The sequence below is a fragment of the Varanus komodoensis genome, unplaced genomic scaffold (assembly GCF_004798865.1).
Source record: "Varanus komodoensis strain SLA01 unplaced genomic scaffold, ASM479886v1 scaffold94, whole genome shotgun sequence".
In the NCBI taxonomy this organism is placed as follows: Eukaryota; Metazoa; Chordata; class Lepidosauria; order Squamata; family Varanidae; genus Varanus; species Varanus komodoensis.
Genome location: NW_025336646.1, coordinates 227,571 through 251,296, shown reverse-complemented (window position 1 = coordinate 251,296; position 23,726 = coordinate 227,571). Strand labels below are relative to the sequence as shown.

The following is a 23,726-nucleotide window of genomic DNA, read 5'->3' as shown; positions in this document are numbered from 1 at the left end:
GAAGTTAGTCCCGCTGAGCTCGGCGGGGCCAACACACGCGCCCCGGGTGGCCGGCGAAGAGTCCGCGCGTGGCCCCGCTCGCCCTCCTCACGGCGGCGCCCGGTGCGCGCGCGGGGTCTCCCCTGCCAAGAGCCACGCCGGGGGCGCGGCGGAGCCAAGTTTGGAGATGCTCAGCCCGCACTACCTCCGGCAGGAGGAGCCCACTCGTAGCAGCAGCAGCAGCAGCAGCAGCAGCGACGGGGGAAGGAGGAGCCCCACAGGCTGACATCACGATTCCCCTCCTTCCCCTTCCCCGCCGGCCGCTGGTGAGCGCCCCTGCGCGTCGCTAGCGGTCCCACAGCTTCCCCGGCCTGCCGCCCAAGCGCGCAGCGATGATGCGCCCTCCGGTGCCCCGATCGGCGCACTGAACCTCGGCACAGGATGAAGGAGCTGCCCGGCACCTGGCTGCAGAAGGCTTGCCGCTTCCTCGTGTGCTTCTGCGTCCTCCACCTCCTGGTTGTCTTCGTCTACTATCTATCGGGGAACACGGTCAACTTCCAGGGGAGCCCGGAGCCGCGGCTCCGGGGCCTGATCCCCTTCCGCCGGGAGCCCGCGGCGCGACCCACCAACGCCTCCAAGTTGGATGCTGACTGCCCCGACCCCTCCCCTCTGCTGGGTAAGCGCCTGACTCCGGCGGCCTCTCGCACCACGCCGTCTCCAGGCTGTCCATGCGCTCTGGGGTGCGACCTTGCGCCTCCCCAGCGCTCGCCTTCGCTGGACCCACGCGGCTGGCCCATATCCCCCGGGCTCCTCGCCACCCTCTTCCTGACCCCGGTGCGCCCATCGGCCCTCCCCGCCTCCTCACTGCGGTGCCCACTTTCTTCCTCCACCCTTTCCTGTTCCTGTCGCCCCGCGGGCCCTTCTCTCTCTCTCTCTCGAAAGCCGCTAACCCAAACAGGACACCGCCGCCCCTCCTCAAGTTGCTTCCTCTCGCCTTCACTTTCCCTGACTTCCAAGCTTTCCCTTTGTATTGAGCGTAGCGGAACGCCTTCCAATAATAAACACGGGCAGCGCGCGTTTGGAGACGTACCTCTTGTAGACAAGAGGAGGGTGTGCAGCCAGGCAGGCGGCAGATGAAGTGGTTTCCGTGCTCCTTGTGATAAAGAAAGGGAAACCGCGCAGATTCTGCATCGTAAACAAAGGCCCCGATCCCCCTTAGGTGCACTTGGAGGCGAGAACCCCTGAACCAAGCGGGGTTTCCTCTGAGTAAAATGAACAGGTCGGTCTGTGTGGTTGCTCTCCCTTGCGCACTCTTGGGAATAAGCCCCAGTGAGTTCATTCGGACTCTGCCAAACGTTCGTGCATGGCATGCTCATGTCCCCGCGGGCAAGACCCGTTGAATTCAGTGGGACTTTAAGTGGCCGTGTGTAGTCGATTTTATTGTTTTGAGCGTGTGCTTTTCTGTTACAGCCTCCCTCTTTTCTTGCTCAAAAATCTCCACCCCCTTTCCGGAATAGCTTTTTATATCTGTAGATCTGCGTAACTGAATTGCCGCAAAAGTTCAGCTTTTGGCAACGTAGTGCAGTGTGAGAAGGGGAGAATCGCATGTGCCACGTTGCTGTGGAGGCCACTGGGGCAACTTTTCCCCAACAAGCACATTCCTGGTAACCCACTGGAGGTGCAGAGTCACTGGTTGTCTTTTTGAGTTTTTCACAGGGACAAAACTCTTCGGCACAGAACACTGTGAGCAGGAGGAGCAGTGCTTCTGCAAGTCTATTTTCTGATTCTAGCCCAGCGGTTTGAGGGAACCTTTTTGGCATGTAGCCAAAAGTGGACTGGCTGTTGCCACATGGCTGTGCATTGCTAGAATATTCCTGCGCACCCTTGCACTGGGGTCGCTTTGCGTCCAGTTTGTTGAAGCCAGAGAACCACCAGGCATGCAGGCCAAGCAAAGCTAGGTCTGTGCGTATGTTACAAACCATCGCTGGTTCTGACAATTGTGATTTGTCCCGTGTCATCTATTACTTCATTTTTGGTGCAATTTCTTTCATTGTGGACCTTTTGGCTAAAAAAGCAGTTTGTTAACTCTCCTTGGGAGTCGAAAAACTGCTTAGGGGCAGGTGAGTTGCACTGTACGATTTGTGTGAATTCAATATCCTAAGCTGCTTTTGAAATTTCATATTCAGAAAAAAAAATTAGTATGAAGGAGGTGCTGGAATAAAAAGAAGTCTGAAAAATTATCTGAGTTTTTGGGATTAGTTTTGGGAGTCTTGGAAATAATAGGACAAGCAAGTATTGTACTTTTAATGCATGTTCTATTCTAGGAATCCTAGAATCTTTATTCTGCTTCTTTTACTGTCTTCTATTTAATCTTTCTTTTGTTATTGTATGTGTGGCCAGAATGGTTCTTCCACAGTCTTTCCTTTAGCCAATAGTTTTGAAAAATTACCAGCTATCATCCAGATTGAAATACACTTTTCAGAAATTTCCTTGGGTTTGGATTTTTTCTTATGTGCATTTACCTATCTTCCTTTCTTTCTTAAAGCACAGTTCTCGACATGTCTACTCACAAGTAAATCTCATTGAATTCATTGGGGGAATTAGCTATAGGATTGCATCCCCAGAGATACTACTTTTCCTCTCAATTTTCTTAATATTCCATTAAATGATGCCGAACAATAGCAGTGTGGTTGGAATAGATGATCTCTAAAAGGAGAAGTTTAAAAAAAAGTACATGCTTCAACACACACGTACAGAGGCTTCTCACAAACTGCTTTGGAATACCTCTTCTGACTGGAACTACATGTTGCTGGACCTTTCCCTAGAAGTAGTAGTTGGTGTTTCGTTCTGCCAGTCTTTTTCCTGACTGTGGAGCAAGAGGGTAAAACCAAAGTGCTGCTATGGTAGCTCTTAAAAACTTGGCTGGATCTGACACACACATGTACAGGCGCACCTTGTTGTTGCTTCTGTCCCTTTATTTGTTGGAACATGATTTTATTATTTTAATAATGTGTTTGCATTTTATCAGCCACCCTGGGAGTAGTGATAGTGTAGAACTTATTCAGCTGCTAATGATTTGGGGTATTTGTTTTTTACATATCTTCCATTTATGCCCTGTTGTATCTTTTTATTCTGTCTTACTATGCACACACACAGAGAATCCAGCATCAAGGGATATATTTTATTACAGTTTTGCTCTGGTCTTCTGTTCAGAACTCAGTGTGCGATACTATACCCTCTTATCTGGTACAGAAACTCACCAAACTCATTCCTCATGGGTAGACATGTTTGTTTGTTTTCTTTATTGCATTTTTATGCTGTCCCATAGCCAGAAGGCTCTCTGGGTGGCTCACAACGCAATCATAACAATACAATAAAAATAGATAAGAATAATAGCTAAAACCATAATACATAGTGCAAAAAAGTGCTATATAAAATGCAACAGGAAGATAAGCACTGTATAATTAACAAGACAATAAAACAATAAACCAGCAGCAAGACCAATAAATCATAATCTTAAAACAAATACTAAATTTAAAAAGTCTTAACTTGGCGCCGAAAGCAAGATGATGTGGGAGCCAGTCGCACCTCCTTTGGAAGGGAATTCCAAAGGTGAGGTGCAACCACTGAGAATACCCTTTTTCAGAACGCCTGTTTCCTCTGTAGTTCCCCCTCACCTCATGGGGTGGGGGAGGTGTGAAGGAGGGCTTCCCTTCCCTTCCCTGAGTTCTCACATGAATAAATTCTAGAGATTGTTGTGAACAGATATGGGGTGTCTTAAAAAGGGACTGCAGCTTATCGGTGGCACTTTGGCCCACGTATTGCTACTCTGAGAGCGGCAGCTGGTGAAGGATCTGGGGCCGTGTGTCCTGTGTTTAACCTATTCAGAGAGGGGATGGCTGAACTGGGATGTTTGTGGCTACAGATATTCATCAGGATTTTAAAATTTTTATTTTGCAAACTGTCCTTGTAACATAAGATGAAGGGCAGTATAGAAATACTTTAATCTTTCCTTACACATTACATCATATATATTACATTTATTGTATTGTATTATTTTATATTTGAGATTTATATCCCACCTCTCTCACTGTTTCTGTCAATTTTCTAAAGAACTCAAAGCAGCTTACATCCTGCTCCTCCTGCTCCTCTCACTCTGACCCCCACAACAACAACCCTGTGAAGTAGGTTGGGCTGAGAATCTGTGACTGGTCCAAAGTCATCCAGTTGGCTCCATGGCCAGGTGGGGACTAGAACCCAGGTTTCCTGAGTCCCAGTTCCCAACAAATAAGAGCCAGTGTGGTGCAGTGTTAAAGTGTTGGATTGGGACCATGATGGGGGAACTGAGTTCTTGTCCCTGTTCAGCCATGAAGGCCACTGAGTGGCTTTGGGCTAGTCACCCACTTTTAGCCTAAGCTACCTCAAAGGGTTGTTGTGAGGAGGACCATGCAGCTACTTTGGATTCCTCACAGGAGGAAGAAAAATGGAATGCAAATGTGAAAAACCATGAAAACAATAAATATGTTCAGCGCTGTGGCAGCTGAAGCAAACTGCATTTTCTACTGATAGGCATGATGGGACTACGATTTCAGTGAGTCTAATATGCAAAATTACATATGCTCAGAATATATATCTATATTTGCATCTATTCATCAGTGGATATATATTTGTCAGAGACAGCAAACAATGTTTTGGTTTCTCTAAGACGAGGAACGTAGAAGCAGTGCATGGAAAGATTTTGGGTGACGAGCAGAGGAGTGCTGCAGTTCAGATCGGAAGAGTCCCCTCTTCAAAAATCCTTCATGTCCAGAGTCTAAAATTATATGGCTTTGCATGCAGAAGGACCCAGACAAAACCTTCTTCTGGTCTGTCCAGTTCAAGGATCTCAGATAACAGGGCTGGGAAGGACTTTTTCCCGTAATCTTGAGCAATTTCTCTCTGGGAACTCAAGCAATGCTAGCCTAGATAGGCTGATGGAAGAAAGCTGCTTCATATGGTAAACATCCAAACTGAATATAACAAAAATCTGCAAAAATAATGCAACATTATTTCAACGTTCTTTTCCATTTCCTTTTTGCTTAAAAAAAGTTGCATACTGGATTCTATGTTAAGCTTTCTTCTTTGGCATCCTGAGTCAACAGAAATGCCTTTAAGACCAGCACTTCTGCATTTATGCTGCTATGACTTCAGCAGTTTTCCTTTGATTCCTTTGAAACAGGAACTGCTTATCTGTTGCTCTGTACAAATACCATGTAGCCCAAAACAGCAGGAGCTGTGTATGGAGGCTTGTTCCGTGGATCGGTAGTTTATGATCCAGTCCTCTGGGTGCATAGCCTTCTCTCCATTTTTGGGCACAGCTGAATTTGAAAGTAGGTTGACAAAAAGCTGAATATTTTTCAAAAGATGCACATTGCCCTGTCAAAACCACATTTTGAAACAGGATGCACTATTGCACTCTGCTGAGCAGTTAGACCTTCTCTTCACTAAACAATTATTGTGTGCATGTAATTCCACTCAGTGGTAGTTTGTAGGAGCTGGATACAACCTCATTATTCTCCAGGACCTCTCTTATGTTTTGAAGTAATTTTCATAGCTTTTCTTCGAATAAAGAAAGTCAGGTATTAGTTCCTAATTTCAGGAAAAGGCTCTATGGCTATGTTCATGCAACAGAATAGCAACCCTGCATTGTTACTATGGTTTGAGGTATTTTACCATGATTTACCCAACAAACAGTCAAGTGGTTTCTACTTTAGTGTGGTTTTCATCCTCCACTGCTGGCATGTATCCCATAAGCCACTGCACTTGAAATTTGAACCAAAGATGCATCATCCCTTCATTTGTCCCTTTGCCCCTTCCTCGTTGAGGCTAAAGTTGCTAGAGTGGTTCCTACAGTTGCCACTCTTTCCAGAAGACTCTGTGGTTCAGACAACATGGTAGTAGAGGGAAACCATAGAACAAACCATTGTTTCTGAACATGAGAGACCAACAATGGTAAAACAACAACAACCCACCATGGCTTGTGCTGCCTGAAAACAGCCTCTGAGATGTTTGTGTATTTTTGCAACTCTGTTATGTCACAGCTTTCCCCCAATGCCACCTTGTGGTTGTGTAATGGAGTACATAGAAAGGAAGAGAAAGAAAACCTTCAGAAAAACATCCATGTGTAAAGGAACTGCAGAGAAAATAGAGGCAGAATCCTCGGTAAAATGGCAGGATAAAGCCTCATGTGGAGAAAGCCCCCAGAGTTTTGGGAGAAAGTAGAAATGTACAGACTCAGAGGATAGCCAGAACAAAAGAGAAAAAGAGGTTTTCATTGCAAAGCGGGATGATACATTGCCAAGGGGGAGATCATGTCACCCTGTACTCCCCCCTCCCCTTACCAGTGATTTTCCATGGGCAGTCAGCAACTGTGCAAAGATTAACCAATGTGTAATTTCTCCCTATCAATCTGTTACCAGCTGCACTTGGTCACTTCCTTTGAAATTGACCTGGCAAGGCTACATATATTAGAAATCTGCAAGTGTGCATTTGCACACTTCCAAAGCACAAATTAGAAAATAACAGCAGCAGCCTTATTTTTATGTGTGTGTACAGTATATCCACAGTGCTGCTTTTAGAGCTATTGTTAAAGAGGAACAGCTCTAAAAAGGAAATACTTGTGCTGTGGGGGCTGTGAAGAAATATTTGTGTGTTTCTCCTCTAACACACTTTGTTCTACAGTGGTAAGATTGCACATGTGAGGGGATGAAATACGTGATCAACTGAGTCGTGATCAACTGAGTAGTTAAATATTTAAAGCCTTGACTTTATTTAGAATGACAAAGATTTAGTGCAATCTTATGTATGTCTACTAAGAACTAAATTTCACTTAATTTGATAAAAGCTACCCTGTATAAGATGGCAGCATTACCATGAAGTCTTATGAATTTGTTTCAGGTGCAGATATCTTTGGTTAGAATGATAATTACACCAAAGTAAGTGAGTATAAGGTTCTAGTCTTAGAAGCACACTGTTAAACATCAGCATGTCTGACAGCTCACTGGCTTGTTTTTATTTAGGACCTACCAATTAAGACAGATCCTTTTTTAGAGGAAATTATAAGATCCAAGAAATCAAAAGGAAATTCAAACCTAGATTAGGAATGCTGAAAGACCAACAAGGGGACATACCATTTGCCTAGCATAAAATAAATAAGGAGAAGTATATATGGAAAAACCATGCAGAAGAGAAGAAAGATGACATTCCTCCAAAGAGGAATCCTGTGAGGAATAACTCGCAAATTAGAAAGTGAAATGAAAGCTGCTCTGAAAGCACTTGGAAGAAATAAAGTACCTGCAATAGATGGGGTACCAGTCGAACTATTCCAAGCTGGAAAGACAGAGTCAGACCAAATCCTAACAAGAATATGCTAGTAAATATGGATGACAAAACAACGGCTCACAAACTGGTAATGTTCACTATACACTCCAATCTCCAAGAAAAGAGATGCAAAAGACAGCAGCAATTACAGAACCATTGCACTGATTCCCCCTGCGCAAGGTACTTGTAACAAAGAAAATTACCCTGTATGGAGCAATAAATAGCTAATGTTCAAGCTGGATTCTGAAAAGGAAGAGGGGCTTGAGATGATATTGCAAATATGTTGGCTATTGGAGCACACTGAAGAATTTCACTAGTTCTGCCTGTGCTTTGCAGGCTGCAGCCAAAGTCTTTGACTGTGTGGATGACCAGAAGCTGTGGAAGGCCCTGGAAGAAATGAGTGTCCTTCAGCACTGTGTTGAACTTCTGTAATAACCGGTTATCAGCAAGTCTCTTCTGTTAGGGAACAGAATGGCTTCCAATAGACAAAGGCATCGGACAAGGATCCCTGTCTGTTCAATCTGTAAACAGTTTGTCTCATAGGGAAAGCCAGATTAGAATCAGAGGAAGAAGGAGTGAAAATTGGTGGAAGCTACATCACTAGTTTAGTACAGTGGTGCCTCAGCTCACGAATGCCTCAGTTCACAACCAAATCAGGTCGTGAACAAAAATTTCCCCCAAGTGGGGAGATGGCTGCGATTGTGCTGGGGGCGGGTGAGGGGGGGAGATGGCCAAGATTGCGCCTGTCTTTCCTGCATGAGTGCAACTGTGATCTCAGCCATCTCCCCCCACAGCACGATCGTGCCCGTCTCCCCCACCCCAAGCGCACCCGCGTTCGCACCCATCTCTCCCCCACAGCACACCTGCGTTCATGCCTGTTTCTCCACCCCCCCCCCCCCAGAGTGCCAGGGGGGCGGGGAGATGGCCGTGCTTGTGCTCGGGTTGGTGGCAGGGGGAGATGGCTGCGATCTTTCTTGTTCTTGTCACTTTGCTTCACATTTTTCTGATTTAAAAAATAGTTACAGAACAGATTAACCTTATTTACTTTGAAAATTATGGGGAAATTTAACTTGGCTCACGACCAATTTGGGTCAAGACCGGAGTCCTGGAATGAATTACGTTTGTGAGCCAAGGTACCACCGTATATCCACATGATCCCATGCTACTGGCAGAAAGCAGCAATGACTTGAAATTACTCCTGATGAATGTGATGGAAGGAAGGGCAAAAGTAGGACTGAAGTAGAACATTAGCACACACACACAAACCCTGACTTCAGAAGAATTATGGAATTTTACTGCCAACGATGAAGACATTGAAATTGTGAAAGATTTTGCATACCTCAGCTCAGTCATCAATTCAAAGGGGGAGCGCAACCAAGAAATTAGAAGAAGACCTGGAAGAGCATCAAGAAGGAAATAGTGTAAGGTTGTTTAGCTTGCAGACCAAGACCAGGATCATCCACATTATTGTATTCTCAATCACTGGGTATGGGTGTGAAAGGTGGGCTGGGAAACAAGCCAACAGGAAGAAAATTGATGTAATTCAACTCTGGCACTGCAGGAGAGCTTTGCAAATATCATGGACCAACAGAGAGACGAACAAGTCCTAGAGCATATCAAGCTAAAACTTTTCCTGGAAGCAAACATGACAAAACTGAAGCTGTCCTACTTTGGGCAAATCATGAGAAGGAAAGACTCACTGGAGAAAACAATCACACTAAAGAAATTCAACGGCAGAAGAAGAAGAGGAAGTCCAGCTAGGAAATGGGTAGAGTCTATGAAGAAAGCCATAGAGTTGAGCTTCTAAATGTTGAACGGGGCTGCCAAGGGCTGGACACTTTGGGCATTCATTCATAGAGTTGCTGTATTTCAGAGATGACTTGACAATAACAGCAAAACAACAGTCACTTTCTAAATGCACTTGTGCTATGCAGGCAGCCAGCCAGTTGTTCAACTATCGTCAGCCTCTTGCTGCCTTGCAATATTGGGCCGCAGTCTCCTGGCAATGTTTCACTGCTCAGTTCGGTCAGGATGCCAGCGCTGGCAGAGGCCATCAAGTTAGTTGGTTCAGTGCTGCAGGTCACGGGACTCACCAGGTTTGCCGTATTGGGCTTGTTCGTTTCAAAGTGGCTTGAAATACAATCATTGAAATTACTGCTTTTTCAAGGCCATGCAAACTTCCGTCTGTTAGCTAGGAGTCAGTAGCTTGTGCCGTGTTGTGAGTTGCTGCCGGTTGAACCTGATCCCACTGTAACTAAAATGCAGCCTTGGGACTTGTTGTTTTGACCTTCTGTTGTTGAAGCGACTAAATATAGGCACAGGCTGCTAAGTGCACACAGTATGGAACGTTCAGAAGTTGAGGGTCAGGCTGTTCAGTGAGCATCCTACCAAACCAAGCCCAGCCCAGGAGTCTCTCCTTGTGGTCCCTTCTGCTGCTCGGTGTCGCCTTGCTTCTGAGCTTCCACGTTGCTCTCATGGCCAGCGGCCTTGGTAGACCACAAGCTCCTCTTATCCTACCTTAAAACTACCGTGTACAGTCCCACATTTTGTGGTAGTGAATTCCATACATTGGTTATGCAGTGTTGTCTGAAGGAGAGTTTTATGTTGTCTGCCCTGAATCTGCTTCCAGTCAAATACACTAGAAGTTGTGATCACTTATGAATATTAGGAGAGAGGGAGAATTCTCCTAGCCACTTCCTCACTCCGATCCACTTGTCCTTTAAAAAACTAGAGATAGCTCCCTCCTCCTGGTTTCCTCCCCTATCCTGCTCCCCATCTAGAAATCCTCCATTCATACAGGAAGTGTTCTAGCTTCTTGATCTTATTACAGTCTTCCTTCATTTAGACATAGTGCGCTTTAGCATCTCCATAAAAATGTGCTCAGAATCATTTTGTGTTATCCACTCATTGTCTAATAGCTTGGTCCTGTTAAAAAGGTACCGTATTTTTGCTCTATAAGACGCACCTGACCATAAGACGCACCTAGTTTTTAGAGGAGGGATCCATGGAAAGCTTCCTGATAATCACAGCCACATTCCCCATCACTTCCCCATGGGCTTCATTAAAAGACGGGTTGCCATTTGAAAACACACACCGACCTGTGATTAACAGCTCTCACCTGCGCTGGAGGAGGGGGGTGGAGCAGGGCGCGCCAAGCACGTGCCGGCCAGGTGTGGTGCAGCCGGGCCGGCAGTGTGCCGGCGGTGGTCTTCCGGGCGGTGCAGCTGCAGGTCTTCCCGGGCGGTGGGGGTGAGCAGTCCGTCTCTCCGTGCGGCTGGCGGGTTAAAGCCCGCGGCTCCTCCTCCTCTGCACCGCTCCCCCTGAGTGGCACAGCTCTCACCTGCTCCGGAGGGGGTGGGGTGGAGCAGTGCGCGCCGAGTGCATGCCGGCCAGGTGGTGCCACGTGGTGCAGGCAGGCTGGCAGCATCCCGTGCGTCGGGCACACACACATTTGCTATATAAGACATTTCCCCTTACTTTTGAGGGGGGGAAAAGTGCGTCTTATAGAGCGAAATATACGGTAAGTGAAATGTCAGTAGCAGCAGTGGGATTGTCTCTGAAGGCAGAAGAGTCTGGAACATCTTGTTTCTCCTAGAACCATGGAGCTGTTGTAGCATGGGAGACCAAGTGGTTATGGAGAGGAGCTAGAAACCAGAATAGGTAGTGGCACGAGGGTTGGGGCCTCCTTGGAGACCTTTGTAGGGCATGTACACTTTGGTGCCAAGCTTTTGCAAATCCCCAGGGAAGAGGATGTTCTAGGTTGGTCACTTCAGATTAGGTTAGGGACCCACCCCTTTGGTTTTGGAACAGGGGATGGAAGTTTGTTGAGCCTGGGGAGGTATCAGTGAGAGCCAGATGGTGGGAAGGAGAAACTGGTTCAAATGAGTGGAAAGGAATTGGCATCCTGGGTGCTTTGTAGAGGAAGTGTGAAGGAGAACTATTTCTTGTTCTTGGGTGCCATCAAGTTGTCTTGTACTTATGGCGACATTATGAATAACTGCCCTCCACAATATCCCATCCTTGACAGCCCTGCTCAGCTCTTGTGTGTGCCGGGCTGTGGCTTTAGGGAACTCATCCAGCTCCTGGTTGGTCTTCCTCCTTTTCTTCGGCCTTTGACTTCCTCTAACATGGTTGTCTTGTCCATTGAGCCTTGCCTTCTCATGATGTGCCTGAAATACAACAGCTTCAGTTTTGTCATTTTTGCTTCCAAGGCAAGTTCTGACCTGATTTGATCAAGGAGAATCACCTTATCTCACTTTTTGAACTTATTTTGCATAATGACAACTTATTATGTTAGGAGATACTGATTAGGAACATAGATTTTGAATTAGGCTATTATGGCTGTACTCTAATCCTTTTAAAGAGCAATTGTATGAATGTTTCGACAGAAAAAAGTTTTATAACTCGGTATTCTACAACCAGTCATGCCAGCTGGAGAACATTGCGAGTTTTAGGCCTTTTTGGACTAAGCATTCATAAGGCTGCATTCTTAATATATTTATCAGTAACCTATTTCTGCACCCTGCATGACTCTGACAGAACCCTACTTCATTTTCTCCATCTGTATGCCCTTTCATCGGCTGCATTTTTGTAGTAACCATATCCTATGCTAAGTTTTATTGGGTTATCCTTCCAGCACCTTCTGCAGGACATACTTTGCAACCAGTGTTTTTAACCATGCATGCAAATGGAAGTCTGTAATTAAATGGGTTCTCAGCTGTCATGGTCAGATCACTTCCTAGAGGAGCTGAGACGGTCAGCAGCTGTTCCTCTATTTAGGGATGATGGGCTGATCCCATGGGGCTACCCCGGAGACATATGGGATTTGGTGGACCCCGCTGGTACCCTTCTCAAAACTCTTGTCTCAGTATGGAATGGTAAAATGGAACAGGTTAATGACATGGCTGTTTTCCAGTGTCTTCTCCAACATTATCAAGCTCGCTCCCTGGTTTACTGTGATAATATGGGCTACAGTATAGGCTGGACAACGAGAAACAGCTGGCTTAAATTTCAGGATGTATATGATGTTAGAGTGGTAGTCGTGATGCATGGACATTTGTCTCCTTCCATTGCATCCTTGTGGAGCCATCCAGCATTGCTTTTCAGAGCAGCGAATGGGCTACTGAAAACTGGCCTCACTGTGGCAACAGTGGAACACTTGGAAATCCGTTGTAACAACTCCCTGGAGACCTTGCAAGACCTGTTGAGAATACAGTTGCTCATCAAGTTGGTACAGCCCTTTGGATAGGCCTAATCCAACTCTTTGAAATCAATTTCAGTTGAGCCTCCCCTTCAGTTCCAGGCTGAGGACAATGTGCTTAGAGGGTGTGAGGGTGTGGTGAATCACCTACATCCATGATCTTTGCTTCATACCCATTTTGGTGAAGACAGTAGCAGCCCAAATCCAAGTCCTTCTGACTGAAGCAAAGTACCTGGATCCTTTTCCATCTGGGTTTGTTCTGGAGCCTAAATCACCCTGATGGGAGAGAGAGATGGAGGTGGGGATTGCTCAGAGCCATGCTAGTTGGAGCATCCATGACTAGGAGATACAGAGGTTACTGGTTTTTCTGGAATCATGGCCTTGGGCATTTGGCTACAAATGGCACCATATTTATAAGCTGAGTAATATTCCTGTTGTGAAACAGTGGAGGCTGTTGACCATATGCCTCATGGCAGAAGCCAGGAAGCCTCCTTGATTCAGTAACCCAGTGTCTTTTGTTTTTCCTCTTCTGTGCTTCTCAGTCCTTTGTATTCTGGCACATTCTAGGCTGACCTTGATTTGTGGACTATTAATTTTATTGCATAAGCACAGCTATGCAAGAGCGCCTCTTTGTTTCCTCTGAGGAGCTATGCCAAAGTGCCCCAGCTGGATAATAGGAAGGCGAGCACTGAGGTATTATCCCTGCTGAGAGGGGGTATCCTTTGCCCGGGGGTAAAGCAGTCGGCTGTTCAGCATCCAGTCCTTTCAAAAACTGGTGTGTGTACAAAATAGTGCTGTGTTTTCAGCAAATGCTAAGGAGGCTTTGACCAAACATTCAGCTTTGAAAGCTGGACATATTACAGGAGAGTGGGACACATGCTTTGGGGAGTGGGCTGATGGTGGACCGAATGCAAAAGGGGAAGAGCTGGGAGAAACCTCTTAAAAGAAAAAGAAAAAAAGCAAGCCCGAAAAAGCCATACTGTGCTCTTTTAGGCAGGAAAAAATGTGTTGTGGGACTTCCAAGAAATGGGAATCTTGCCGAAATCAAAAGGGAGCACAAGATTGCACAAGGGAGATTTTGGTGACAAGAAAAGAAGTAAAGGAAGGAGCATATCTTATACAGTCACAGAATAGTAGAGTTGGAAGGGGCCAGGAAGGACATTGGGTCCAACCCCCTGCTGTTGCAGGACACCAAGTTACACCATCCCACTCAGATGGCTGTCCAGTTTCTTTTGGAATGTCGCTAGTGTGAGAGAGCCCACCACCTCTCTAGGCAGCTGGTTCCACTATTGCTCTGACAGTGAGGAAGCTTTTCCTGATGTCCAGCCTGAATCTGGGTTGTCACAACTTGACTTGATTATTCTGTTTCCTACCTCTTCTATCAGCGAGGAGAGATCTTGACTTTCCTCTTAGTGACAGCCTTTGAAGTGCTTATAGAGAGATATCAATATTAAGGCCAAAAGTAAAGAATTCTTTATCAGAAGAAAGAAACTAGCTAGAGAGATAGTTGGACCACTGAATGGAATTCAAGGAACACTAAAGGAGAATGCATGCAAATTCAGGTAGATAAAAAGGTACCACTTTGGTGGGAAGGTAACAGTGTTCCATGCACCTCGGTGTTTAGTCATGTCGGCCACATGACCACAGAGACTGTCTGTGGACAAACGCTGGCTCCCTTGGCTAGGAAACAGATGAGCACTGTCCCCTAGAGTCAGACATGACTGGACATGTCAAGGGGAAACCTTTACCTTTAAAGGAGAATGAGGAGATTTCAGAGAAGCTAAATGAATTATTTTTATCTGTCTTCACACCTGAGCAGATCCCTGCTTGTGAGCTCATGTGTCCAGGATGGGAGTCTGGGGAATCAAGGCAGATAGTATAGTGACAAAAGACTGAATTCTCAACCTTACTGACCAAGTAAAAGTTAATAAATTACTGGGTCCAGATGGTACCCATTCTAGATTTCTTAAAAAGCTGAAGTCTGAAAATGCCAACCTCATCCAAATAGTAAAATATCCCAAAGACCAGCTTCTGTATCACAGGACTGGAGAATGTAACACCAGTTTTTAAAAAGGACTCTGGTGGGAATCCAGGAAATTACAGCTGGTTAGCATAACGTCTGTTCTGGGTATATTGGTTGAAAGCATTATTAAAGATAGAATCAGACAGCACATTGAGGGACAAGCTCTGCTGCAAAAGAATCAATATGGATTACACAAGGGTAAGCCCTGTCTCACAATTGAAGTTATTTGAGAGTGACAATAAGTACATGGATGGAGTGATGCGGTAGAATCTGTTTACTTCAACTTTCAAAAGAGAGTGGGAATAAGTGGTAATTTCTCCCAATGGAGGAATGTAGACCCTACGGTCCCACAGGGTTCTGTACGAGGAACAACATATTTTAGCCTATTCATTAAATAATCTGGAATTAGGATTAAGCAGCGTCGTGGTCAAGTTTGCTGATGATTCCAAACTATGTGGGGTGACTAAAAACAAAAGGGATTGTGAGGCACTCCAAAAGGATCTCTCCAAGGTGGACATCAAAATGGCAAATCCAGTTCAATCTGAGCAAAAGATCCCAACTTCAGGTTTAGGCTGATGGGATCTGAGTTAGCAGTGAGTGACCATGAAAGAGTTCTTGGGATTGTGGAGAAAATACTGACAAAACAGGTGCTGTGAAAAAGGCAAATTCTGTGTTAGACATCATTGAGAAAGGAATTGAAAATAAAATTGCCAATACTGTACTGCCCTTATACAATCTGTTCTGCAAACACACTTAGAGTATTGCATACAGTTCTGGTCACTGCACCTAAAAAAGGACATTATTAAGTTTTTTTAAAAGGGTAGCTAAAATGATGAATGATTGAAGCAACTCCCCTATGAGGAATGGTTACAACAACTGAGATTGTTTAACTTAGAGAAAGTATGAGTAAGAGGAGACATGATAAAAGTGTTTAAAATTATGCACAGTGTAGAGATAGTAATTCTAGTAATACCTCATCCTATGGAACTGACTGGTGGGAAATTGGGATAGATAAAAGGAAGTCCTTCTTCACACAGCACATGTGGAATTTGCTGCCACGGGAAGTGGTGATGAACACCAATTTGTTTGGCTTTAAAGGGGGATTGGGCAAATTCCTGGAGCAGGAGAATAACCCCAGCTCCCAGCCTTGCTGGCTGTGTGTGGCCCCCGTATTTGGTGGCCATATGCCTTTGGGCACCAGTTGCTGAGAAGTTGGGCAGGCAAAGGCCTTGCACCCATCCCGCTTGAGGGATCCTGTGGGCAGCTGGTTTGCTACCACGTGAACAGAGTGCTTGCCTGGATGAACCATTAATCTAATCTAGTACAGGCCCTTATGACTTCCTTCCTTCCTTCCTGTTGGAGAACTTCGTATGTGTTGTGCACATTTATATTCCTCTTTTCCATGGGTGGTAGAAAAAACCAAGAAGGTAAAAAGTTACCACAGAATTGCTGTGGGAAGAAATGCATTGTGTGGTTCTCATATTTGTTCACTCTTCATGTATGTAGGACTCTCAGTGTCTGTGGATGTCTTACAAAGTGACCTACCATATTTTTCGCTCTATAAGACGCACCTGACCATAAGACACACCTAGTTTTTAGAGGAGGGATCCATGGAAAGCTTCCTGATAATCACAGGAACATTTCCCATCACTTCCCCATGGGCTTCATTAAAAGACGGGTTGCCATTTGAAAACACACACCGACCTGTGATTAACAGCTCTCACCTGCGCCAGAGGAGGGGGGCGGAGCAGGGCGCACCGAGCACATGCCAGCCAGGTGGTGCCACGTGGTGCAGCCGGGCCGGCAGCGTGCCGGCGGTGGTCTTCCTGGGCGGTGGGGGTGAGCAGTCAGTCTCTCCGTGCGGCTGGCGGGTTAAAGCCCGCGGCTCCTCTTCCTCCGTGGCAGGTCTTCCCGGGCGGTGGGGGTGAGCAGTCCGTCTTTCTGTGCGGCCGGCGGGTTAAAGCCCGTGGCTCCTCCTCCGCACCGCTCCCCCTGAGCAGCACAGCTCTCACCCGCGCCGGAGGGTGGGGGCAGAGCAGCGCGCACCGAGCGCATGCGGGCCAGGTGGTGCTACGTGGTGCAGGTGGGCTGGCAGCATCCCGGACGCTCGGGCACACATTCGCTCTATAAGACGCACAGACATTTCCCCTTACTTTTGAGGGGGAAAAAAGTAAGTCTTATAGAGCGAAAAATACGGTAAATTAGCTAAGTAAAAGAGGTGAATCTGTCTTCCAAGGAGCTGAACATTTACTGTTGCATTGCCTTTATGCTAGTATTATTTTATTCATAGTAGCAAACTGTCTTGGTAGCTGCAAGGACAAAAAGTGGTTTAAAAACATTTTCAGTTTGTAAATTCAAATTTGGACAGAGGGAGAGAGGAAAAGCAGGTAGGAAAAGGAAAATCCTGGTTGACTACTGATGGTGAGGAGTGCATTCAGTTGCAGGTTTTTTTTAGATTTTGTTCCAGTTTGAACTAGGGAGTTAAGCCAAAGACGTCATGGAAAAATGGGCTCTTGTGTTCTGGAGGCACCAGGGCCATCCATATGCACAACTTTTGGAATCAGTTTCCTCCTGCTACAACCTGAAGTGTGCTGAAAACCTGCAAAGCTGGTTTGATTAAAACCTGCTGCAAAACTGGGGAGAGGGGCTGGCAGTTTTACCATGGGCAGTAATGAAATCATTATGAAGTTACGGATCTGTGCAAAGCCTGGAGAAATGTGATGTGTGGGGCACTTCAGAAATGCAATATGGAATCCACTCCTATTCTTCTGTAAAGTTTACAATACATAGCAATTATCAATACGATTTGGATAAAATAATTGTAAAGCAACAACTTGTGAGTGAGTCAGGTACCATAGAGCAGCTTTTTAAAGCCTGCAACAAGCTTGCAAAAATGAAAGCCGTTTGCCTGGCACCGAAATAATGAAGTGGGTAATCCTCTCTGGGGGAATTTGCTGTAATTGGAGTGAGAAGGCTCTCTCCCTCGTAGCCACCTTGGGTAGTGGAAGCAGCCAAAGAGGGTATATGAAGAGAGGTGCCCCTTGGAGCTACTTTAGACCAGAGCCATCAAGGGTGTTGCATATTTTGAAAAGCATTTTTGATTGGAATTATTTTTATTTGTCGAAACTTTACAATAAACCTGAATGAAAAGAAGATGGCATGGAGTGTAAATGCACACAGCTTCTATGGCACAGACGTGGGAAGATGGATCGTGGTGCCCAGGCCAAGTTCAGAACGCAGCTGCCAGATTACCAGCCGCAGTGTCTAAATCCTCTGCAAAGGTAGCCCATTTAAGACATGCTACAGTAATCAAACCTGAATGTTATGTTCAGCACTCCACCCCAAGCAGAGCAAAGTTATCTGAGGTGAACCAGACCTGGCTGACTGAATACATCCTGGCCCACTTGAAGGAGCTCATGACAGATGCATTGCTGAGGGTCCACAGATGGAGAATTTGATCCTTCATGGCTGCATTTATTGCTGCAACCAGACCCTTGATTTAGTCCTTCCAGAGGATGGAAAGGAAAAATAGTTTGGGTGTCATCCATGCAGGAAAAATGTCTGTGATGTAAGAAAATGGAGAAAGGACACATGATATAAAACAGCCTCCCCCAACCCTCCAGATGTATCAGATGGAGATGCCCTGCATCCTCCGTCGGCATGGCTGGTTGGAGGTTGCTAGGAGTTGTTGTTCAGCAGTTGTTGTTTTCAAGGGCACCAGGCTGGCAAAGGATGGGACTACCAAAGAAAGTGATGGCCCGACAAGGAAAATCTGTATCCTCCAGCTCCCTCTATGTGTATCATGTTTCTTAGGAAAGAATGGCACAATGCAATGCTAAGAGTGTGCTGGTATTACAACGGGAAATGTGGCATTTCTCTTAAAAGTGATATTCTATGGCTACACTTTTCCTACAGAGCCTGAAAATAGCATGCAGTTTCCCTCTGAACAAGCCAACAAATGCTAGTCTGTAAACACACGCTGAGTTACTGTTTCGTGTTAAGAGCAGCTGAGTGATGCAACGAACAAGCTTGCATATATGCAAGCGGATCTTTATTTAACAGTTTGTTTTAAAAAATGTGTCTGAAAAAACATGTCGTATGTCTTTCTCCCCTCTCTTTTCCACTGCAGCAGACTCAGATAAAACTTTAGAAACACAGTCCTCCTATTAAAGCTTAACAGGTTACAGAATGGTATAAATCTATGCAGTGTTCTTTCTGAGAGAAGCATCCGCCCCTGCAAAGAGCTTCCTCTCCTTTCCTCACTTTCCAAAAAGATTCCGACTCCATCCTCACGCTGGCTCCTGCTACCTGAGGGCTGGGTGGAGGGACACTTTGGCATTGACCCGCTCGCTTCACATGTCATTTCCTGAAAGGGTCAGGGAACTCCTTCCCAATCTTCTCCCCTCACCACAATTCTGAAATGTCTCCATCCTTTACCAAGGTGGGCTGGTTCTTACTCTGCTTGCAGAACTTCACTGGAGAGCCTTGATGCACCTGCCCACCTCTGCCCTTCCGCTTCTTCCTCACACTCAGATGACTCTCAAAACAGATTGTAACTTGCAGGAGCTGGGCCCCCTCACTGCAAAACATTGGTTGGAATTGAAAGGTTTCAGCTCTTTAAATAGTTAGCAATGATCCCAACATAGTTATAGTATTTAATTGTGGAACGAGGTGCTGGGACATAAACCTGCTTATAAACTGTTCGCCAGGGGCACAGCTAGTCATTTCTTTGTGAGAGCTCGGATGACCACGGATGGGCCACACACAGCCTCTTCAGTTCTCCCTTCACGGTGGAAACAAACAGATGAGGAAGCCTTCCTTTAAATGAAAATGTCCTGATGCATCGGAACAGGAAAACAATGATGGCTATCCTTTGGCACAAACTAGGATATTAACTCATTATTTGAAGTTGGCTTAATTTATTGACTGGTTCTGGAATCAGGAAAAAATGCCTGTTCATCCTGCTACACTTCAGGTGTTTTGGACTGCAGCTCCCATTATCTCTGACCAGTCACTATCCTGGAAGGAAGGAAAATTAGTCACACTAATCAGGCCTGCTAGGAATTTAGTGCTAAACATCTAGAGGGCACCAGGTTGGGTCACTTGTGCAACTACGTGTACAGTCAGAAGGCCCATATCATGGCTTGGTAGGCTGAGATAAGATGGTCTGATCATGGTCTTTGAGCAAATTAACATAATCACCAGGGGAAGGAAGCAATGGTGGCTGGTTGCACATTGCACAATTTACCAATTATTCCTCATGGTGTTTGGGTTGCTGTGCCATGTGGTTCAGGCAAGGTGCATAGAAGAGATGGTTCCCAAAGCATCCCAGAAGCTTGTGAGGTTCTGGGATGGTTTGGACCGCCTCCCTCCCGCCCATGCATAGTGCTAGATTTGAATGGCAAAGCAACCTGTAAGGGTAATTACATAAATTGTGCAGTGTGCGACCAGCTTGTTCAGGGAAAAGAAGCCGCTATGACTCGCGTAAACCCAGCCCTTGTGTCCCTGCCTCAAAAGAACTGATGCCTGGCGAAGTCGAGAATAGCTCTGAACCTTTAATGATGCTGTGTCTTTGATTTCCTTCAGCTGCATTTAATGGCTGAATGCACTGGATTGAATCCATCTTCCTCTTTCCGGATGGAATGGAACTGCTGGTGAGAGCACTCTGCATATGCTCAAATGCACTACCCCCCCCCCTTTTATTTCTTCACTTGTTCATACTTGTGCTGAAAATGAGCACTGGTGTTTCAGTTCTAGATTTTGTAATATACTCAGTGCTTTACGTTTTTGGTTCTGGACCATCCATATTGTGTGCTGCACTTCTTAAAAGTCTGTTTTAACCCTCACTCCTCTTTTGTTACACTTGTCCTATATTAACAGCTACACATTCCTTCTTTGTCACAAATTTTGGCTTGCTTTGATATATGACATACTTTTTAGGCTGTCCCATTCGGAGACCTGAATTGTTCTGGAAATGGCGGAAATTCCAGCAAAGCTATTTCCTGAGTCATTTTACATTTGCCTTTGTTAACCTGTAAAATCCAGAACACTTGCATGCTTTGAATTGTTGATCAGCTTTTAGATAAAGTCAATCAGCTTCTGGATGTCTCAGTCTTCCCCCTTTCCTTTTAAATATCATGGTCAGTTTCTCGCTTTTCCCTTTGCAGAAAGTGCCATAGAAATAGAAATTATTACTCATTGCTAGAATTAACACTGGAAATGTCATTCATGATGTTGGAGTCTCCCTTTACTATTGGCGCTCTATTTGGAGCTAAGTAGTCCCTGAAACATTCCTTGGGAAAATCAACACACTGGAATTATCCCGATCCCCCTAATCAGCAATAGTAGGGTAGAGCCGCTTGGAGAATCCACAACCTCCATGATCTCTTATCTACTCCAAAATATGAAGTGCTAAACACTGCATAGGGAAAGCAAAGACCAGCAGTAGTTGAATCCCATCTCAGGTGGGTGGCAGTAAGGTCAGGGCATGTGCGCAACCATGATGCTTGCAGGAGTTGTGGTCAAACCTGCTTTACTGAGATATTATGCGCTAGTCTGGGAGAAATACCACTTTCTTTACATTGCAATGTTAGTGTTTTACTGAATGAATGTGAATAGAATGATGCAAACCAAGTTATTCCAGAAAAGAGCAGATGCATAATCTGATGATTCGAAAGATGTTTACAACCTAATCCTTTAATGTGCACGTCGGAACCATTAGTTTCAGGAATCATTGGTTCAGAAATCATTGGTTTCAGGAGGATTCACTTCCACATAATGACCAAGATCTAGCATCCTGAATTTGTAAGGGATTTTCAGGTCATGGATTTTCAACTCATGCTCTGACTATGATATATGTTAACTGGCTTGCCTAGTGCCCGCATTTGGTGAATCCGGTTTTCGCAAAGAGGAAGCCCCATTTATTCTCATAATACTGGCTTGTTGGATCGTGGTCAATGTGCATAAAACTGGAGAGGGCCTTCCACTGGTTTTAATTATGCCACTGAGCGGCTTAAGGTTACTTGTTGGCTTTCCTGCTTGTGAAGGGATGTGTCAATTACACAGGAAACCGCTTGTATAACGTTCCATATTTCTGCCTTGTTCTCTGTGTGAACCGCTTTGGCACCTCACCCTCACAGGAAACTATTGCAGACCTTAAATTGGCTGTTGTGGATCAAAGGAATTTCAAAGGAAGATTAGAGGGAGAGATTGCCAAATTCAAATTAAGCCCCTTGTTTCATTTTGTTGTCAGAGCTTTAATCAGAGCAACCAGTTTTCATCACACTACATGGTTTTTATCATGCTACACGTGGTACTCGGCTTAGCCAGTGCCAGCACACTTGTTATCAGCAAGACCAGCAGTGTCAGTGATGACTGTTAACGTAATTGTCCCCATCAGTAGTTTCTGCAAAGAATTTTCTTCCCGCCTCATTGTTTATAGTTTCTTCCCCACCCCCTGCCATATGTGTAGAAGTGAGAAGCTTTCTGTAATGCTTCACATCCCTGATGAAATGAACCACACAATTGTATGTTGTCATATCTTGCTTAGCCTTTGAGGTGCCACAAGGCTTAGCTTCTTTCTGCATCCCTGACTGAGCACCTGAATAGGTAAGTGGGGAATGTGGAGTTCCCAGCCCCATCTCTCTCTTTGTAAGTGTTGAGAATACATGGGGCAGTTGTTCTTGGTGCACGTCCCAAGGTCAGGCAGATTCGGACTCGCCAGAGGAAGGGCCCTGGGAGCCAGCATCTCCATGCATTGGATGGGAGAAACGGAGGGGCTTATCGCAAGGCAGCCCTTCCCAGGTTTTCAGGCGGTCTCTGGAAATAGCCAGGATGCACAACTGCCAGGAGGGGGTGTGAGACTGGGGCTCCAGGAGCCAGGCAGTCCTGGTATGACTCGATCCCACGACGTGGTGTTGGGAGAGAAGGGCTAGCCAACCAGAGGGGCACCGTGCAGGGAAGACTTGGCTTGCCTGCCTCCCAAAGGCCCCTCCCAGAAGGAGGGGGCCCAGGGTACTCAAGAAGAGGGTTCTTGAAAGTAGTCGCTTGATTGGGTTCAGTGAACTTTTCTGGGCATGTTCAGAGACTCATGCTGTGCTGATTGTGCGTGCTGGATGTACCTTGGGGGAATAAAGAGCTTCTGCAAAGGAACGGTCCGTTGCTTTGAAAATGCCAAGGGAGAATCAGCTGAGGAATGGATACCTCACCGTTTCGCTCCTACAAATGCCCAAAGCAAGATTTGAGGGAAATGGCCTAAGCGGTGGGGGAGATGAGAAAAGCCGGCTAGTTCAGTAGGACCCTTCAGCCGATGCCTCTCTCCCCTCATTCCCATTACCTTGACAAATGCATCGTTGAGACTTTTATGTTGCCCCTTAGAAAAGCAGGAACATAGAGTTGATGACAACTATTTTGCAGTGAATTGAATTTAACTGGATTCATTCTGCAATAAATTAAAAGAAGAGTTTTAATTAAAACAGTGGCAAATGTCAGAAGAATTACATAATGCTCCTGAATTATTCAGGGTGGATTTTCCATTCCTTTCTTTTCTCTGGAGGACAGCTGTGAGAGCAGACTATGTAGGAAAAAGGTTTGCTTAGTTTAATTTTCCCTTTGGGTCAACTAGGTTTGCTTTTGAACTAACAAATCCCACTGGAATACCTGTGTTTGATTGTGATGGCCTTTTAACTGGAAATCAATAGTCCCACTGTGCAGGGCAACTTGTAGAAAGCTGTGATGATTGTTTAGTAAAGGCAACACTTGGGGCTGAAACAGCAGAGACATCAGATTTGTTCTAGAATAAACCTAGCGTTTCTTTGATACATGCACTTTTCCAAGTAAATGGCTAAATTTTGGCTACGCAAAGCAAGAGGCTACATTTTATTAGTGAGGTACAAAATTGGGAGGGAAGCCCTACATTCGGCACATTCCATGATGTTTTGGAAGATGGAAAAACCCAGTCAGATTTTCACTTGCAAACCTAAAATAAGAAAGGAGAACCTCCTTTAGATTTCCCTAGTGTTAACCCTACTTTGAGTAAACCCATTCAAATCAGTCCACTTACATCCCAGTGGATCTACTTGAAGTGCAACTATGGCTGGAGGTTGGCCACTCCCTGGGCAGCCGTGCCTTGTGGCACCTGGAAGGTTATTGTAGCTTAAACTTTGT

General features: G+C 45.5%; 1 protein-coding gene across 1 annotated transcript in view; it reads left to right on the top strand.

The window, feature by feature from the left end:
* The first annotated feature begins 316 nt into the window (after positions 1–316).
* The window catches only part of B4GALT1 (beta-1,4-galactosyltransferase 1), a 59,473-nt gene continuing 36,063 nt past the window's right edge, over positions 317–23,726 (top strand). Inside the window, exon 1 of the mRNA XM_044418865.1 lies at positions 317–655. Coding sequence (XP_044274800.1) covers positions 421–655 — 235 coding nt within the window. The 5' untranslated portion in view covers positions 317–420. The remainder of the gene's footprint in view (positions 656–23,726) is intronic.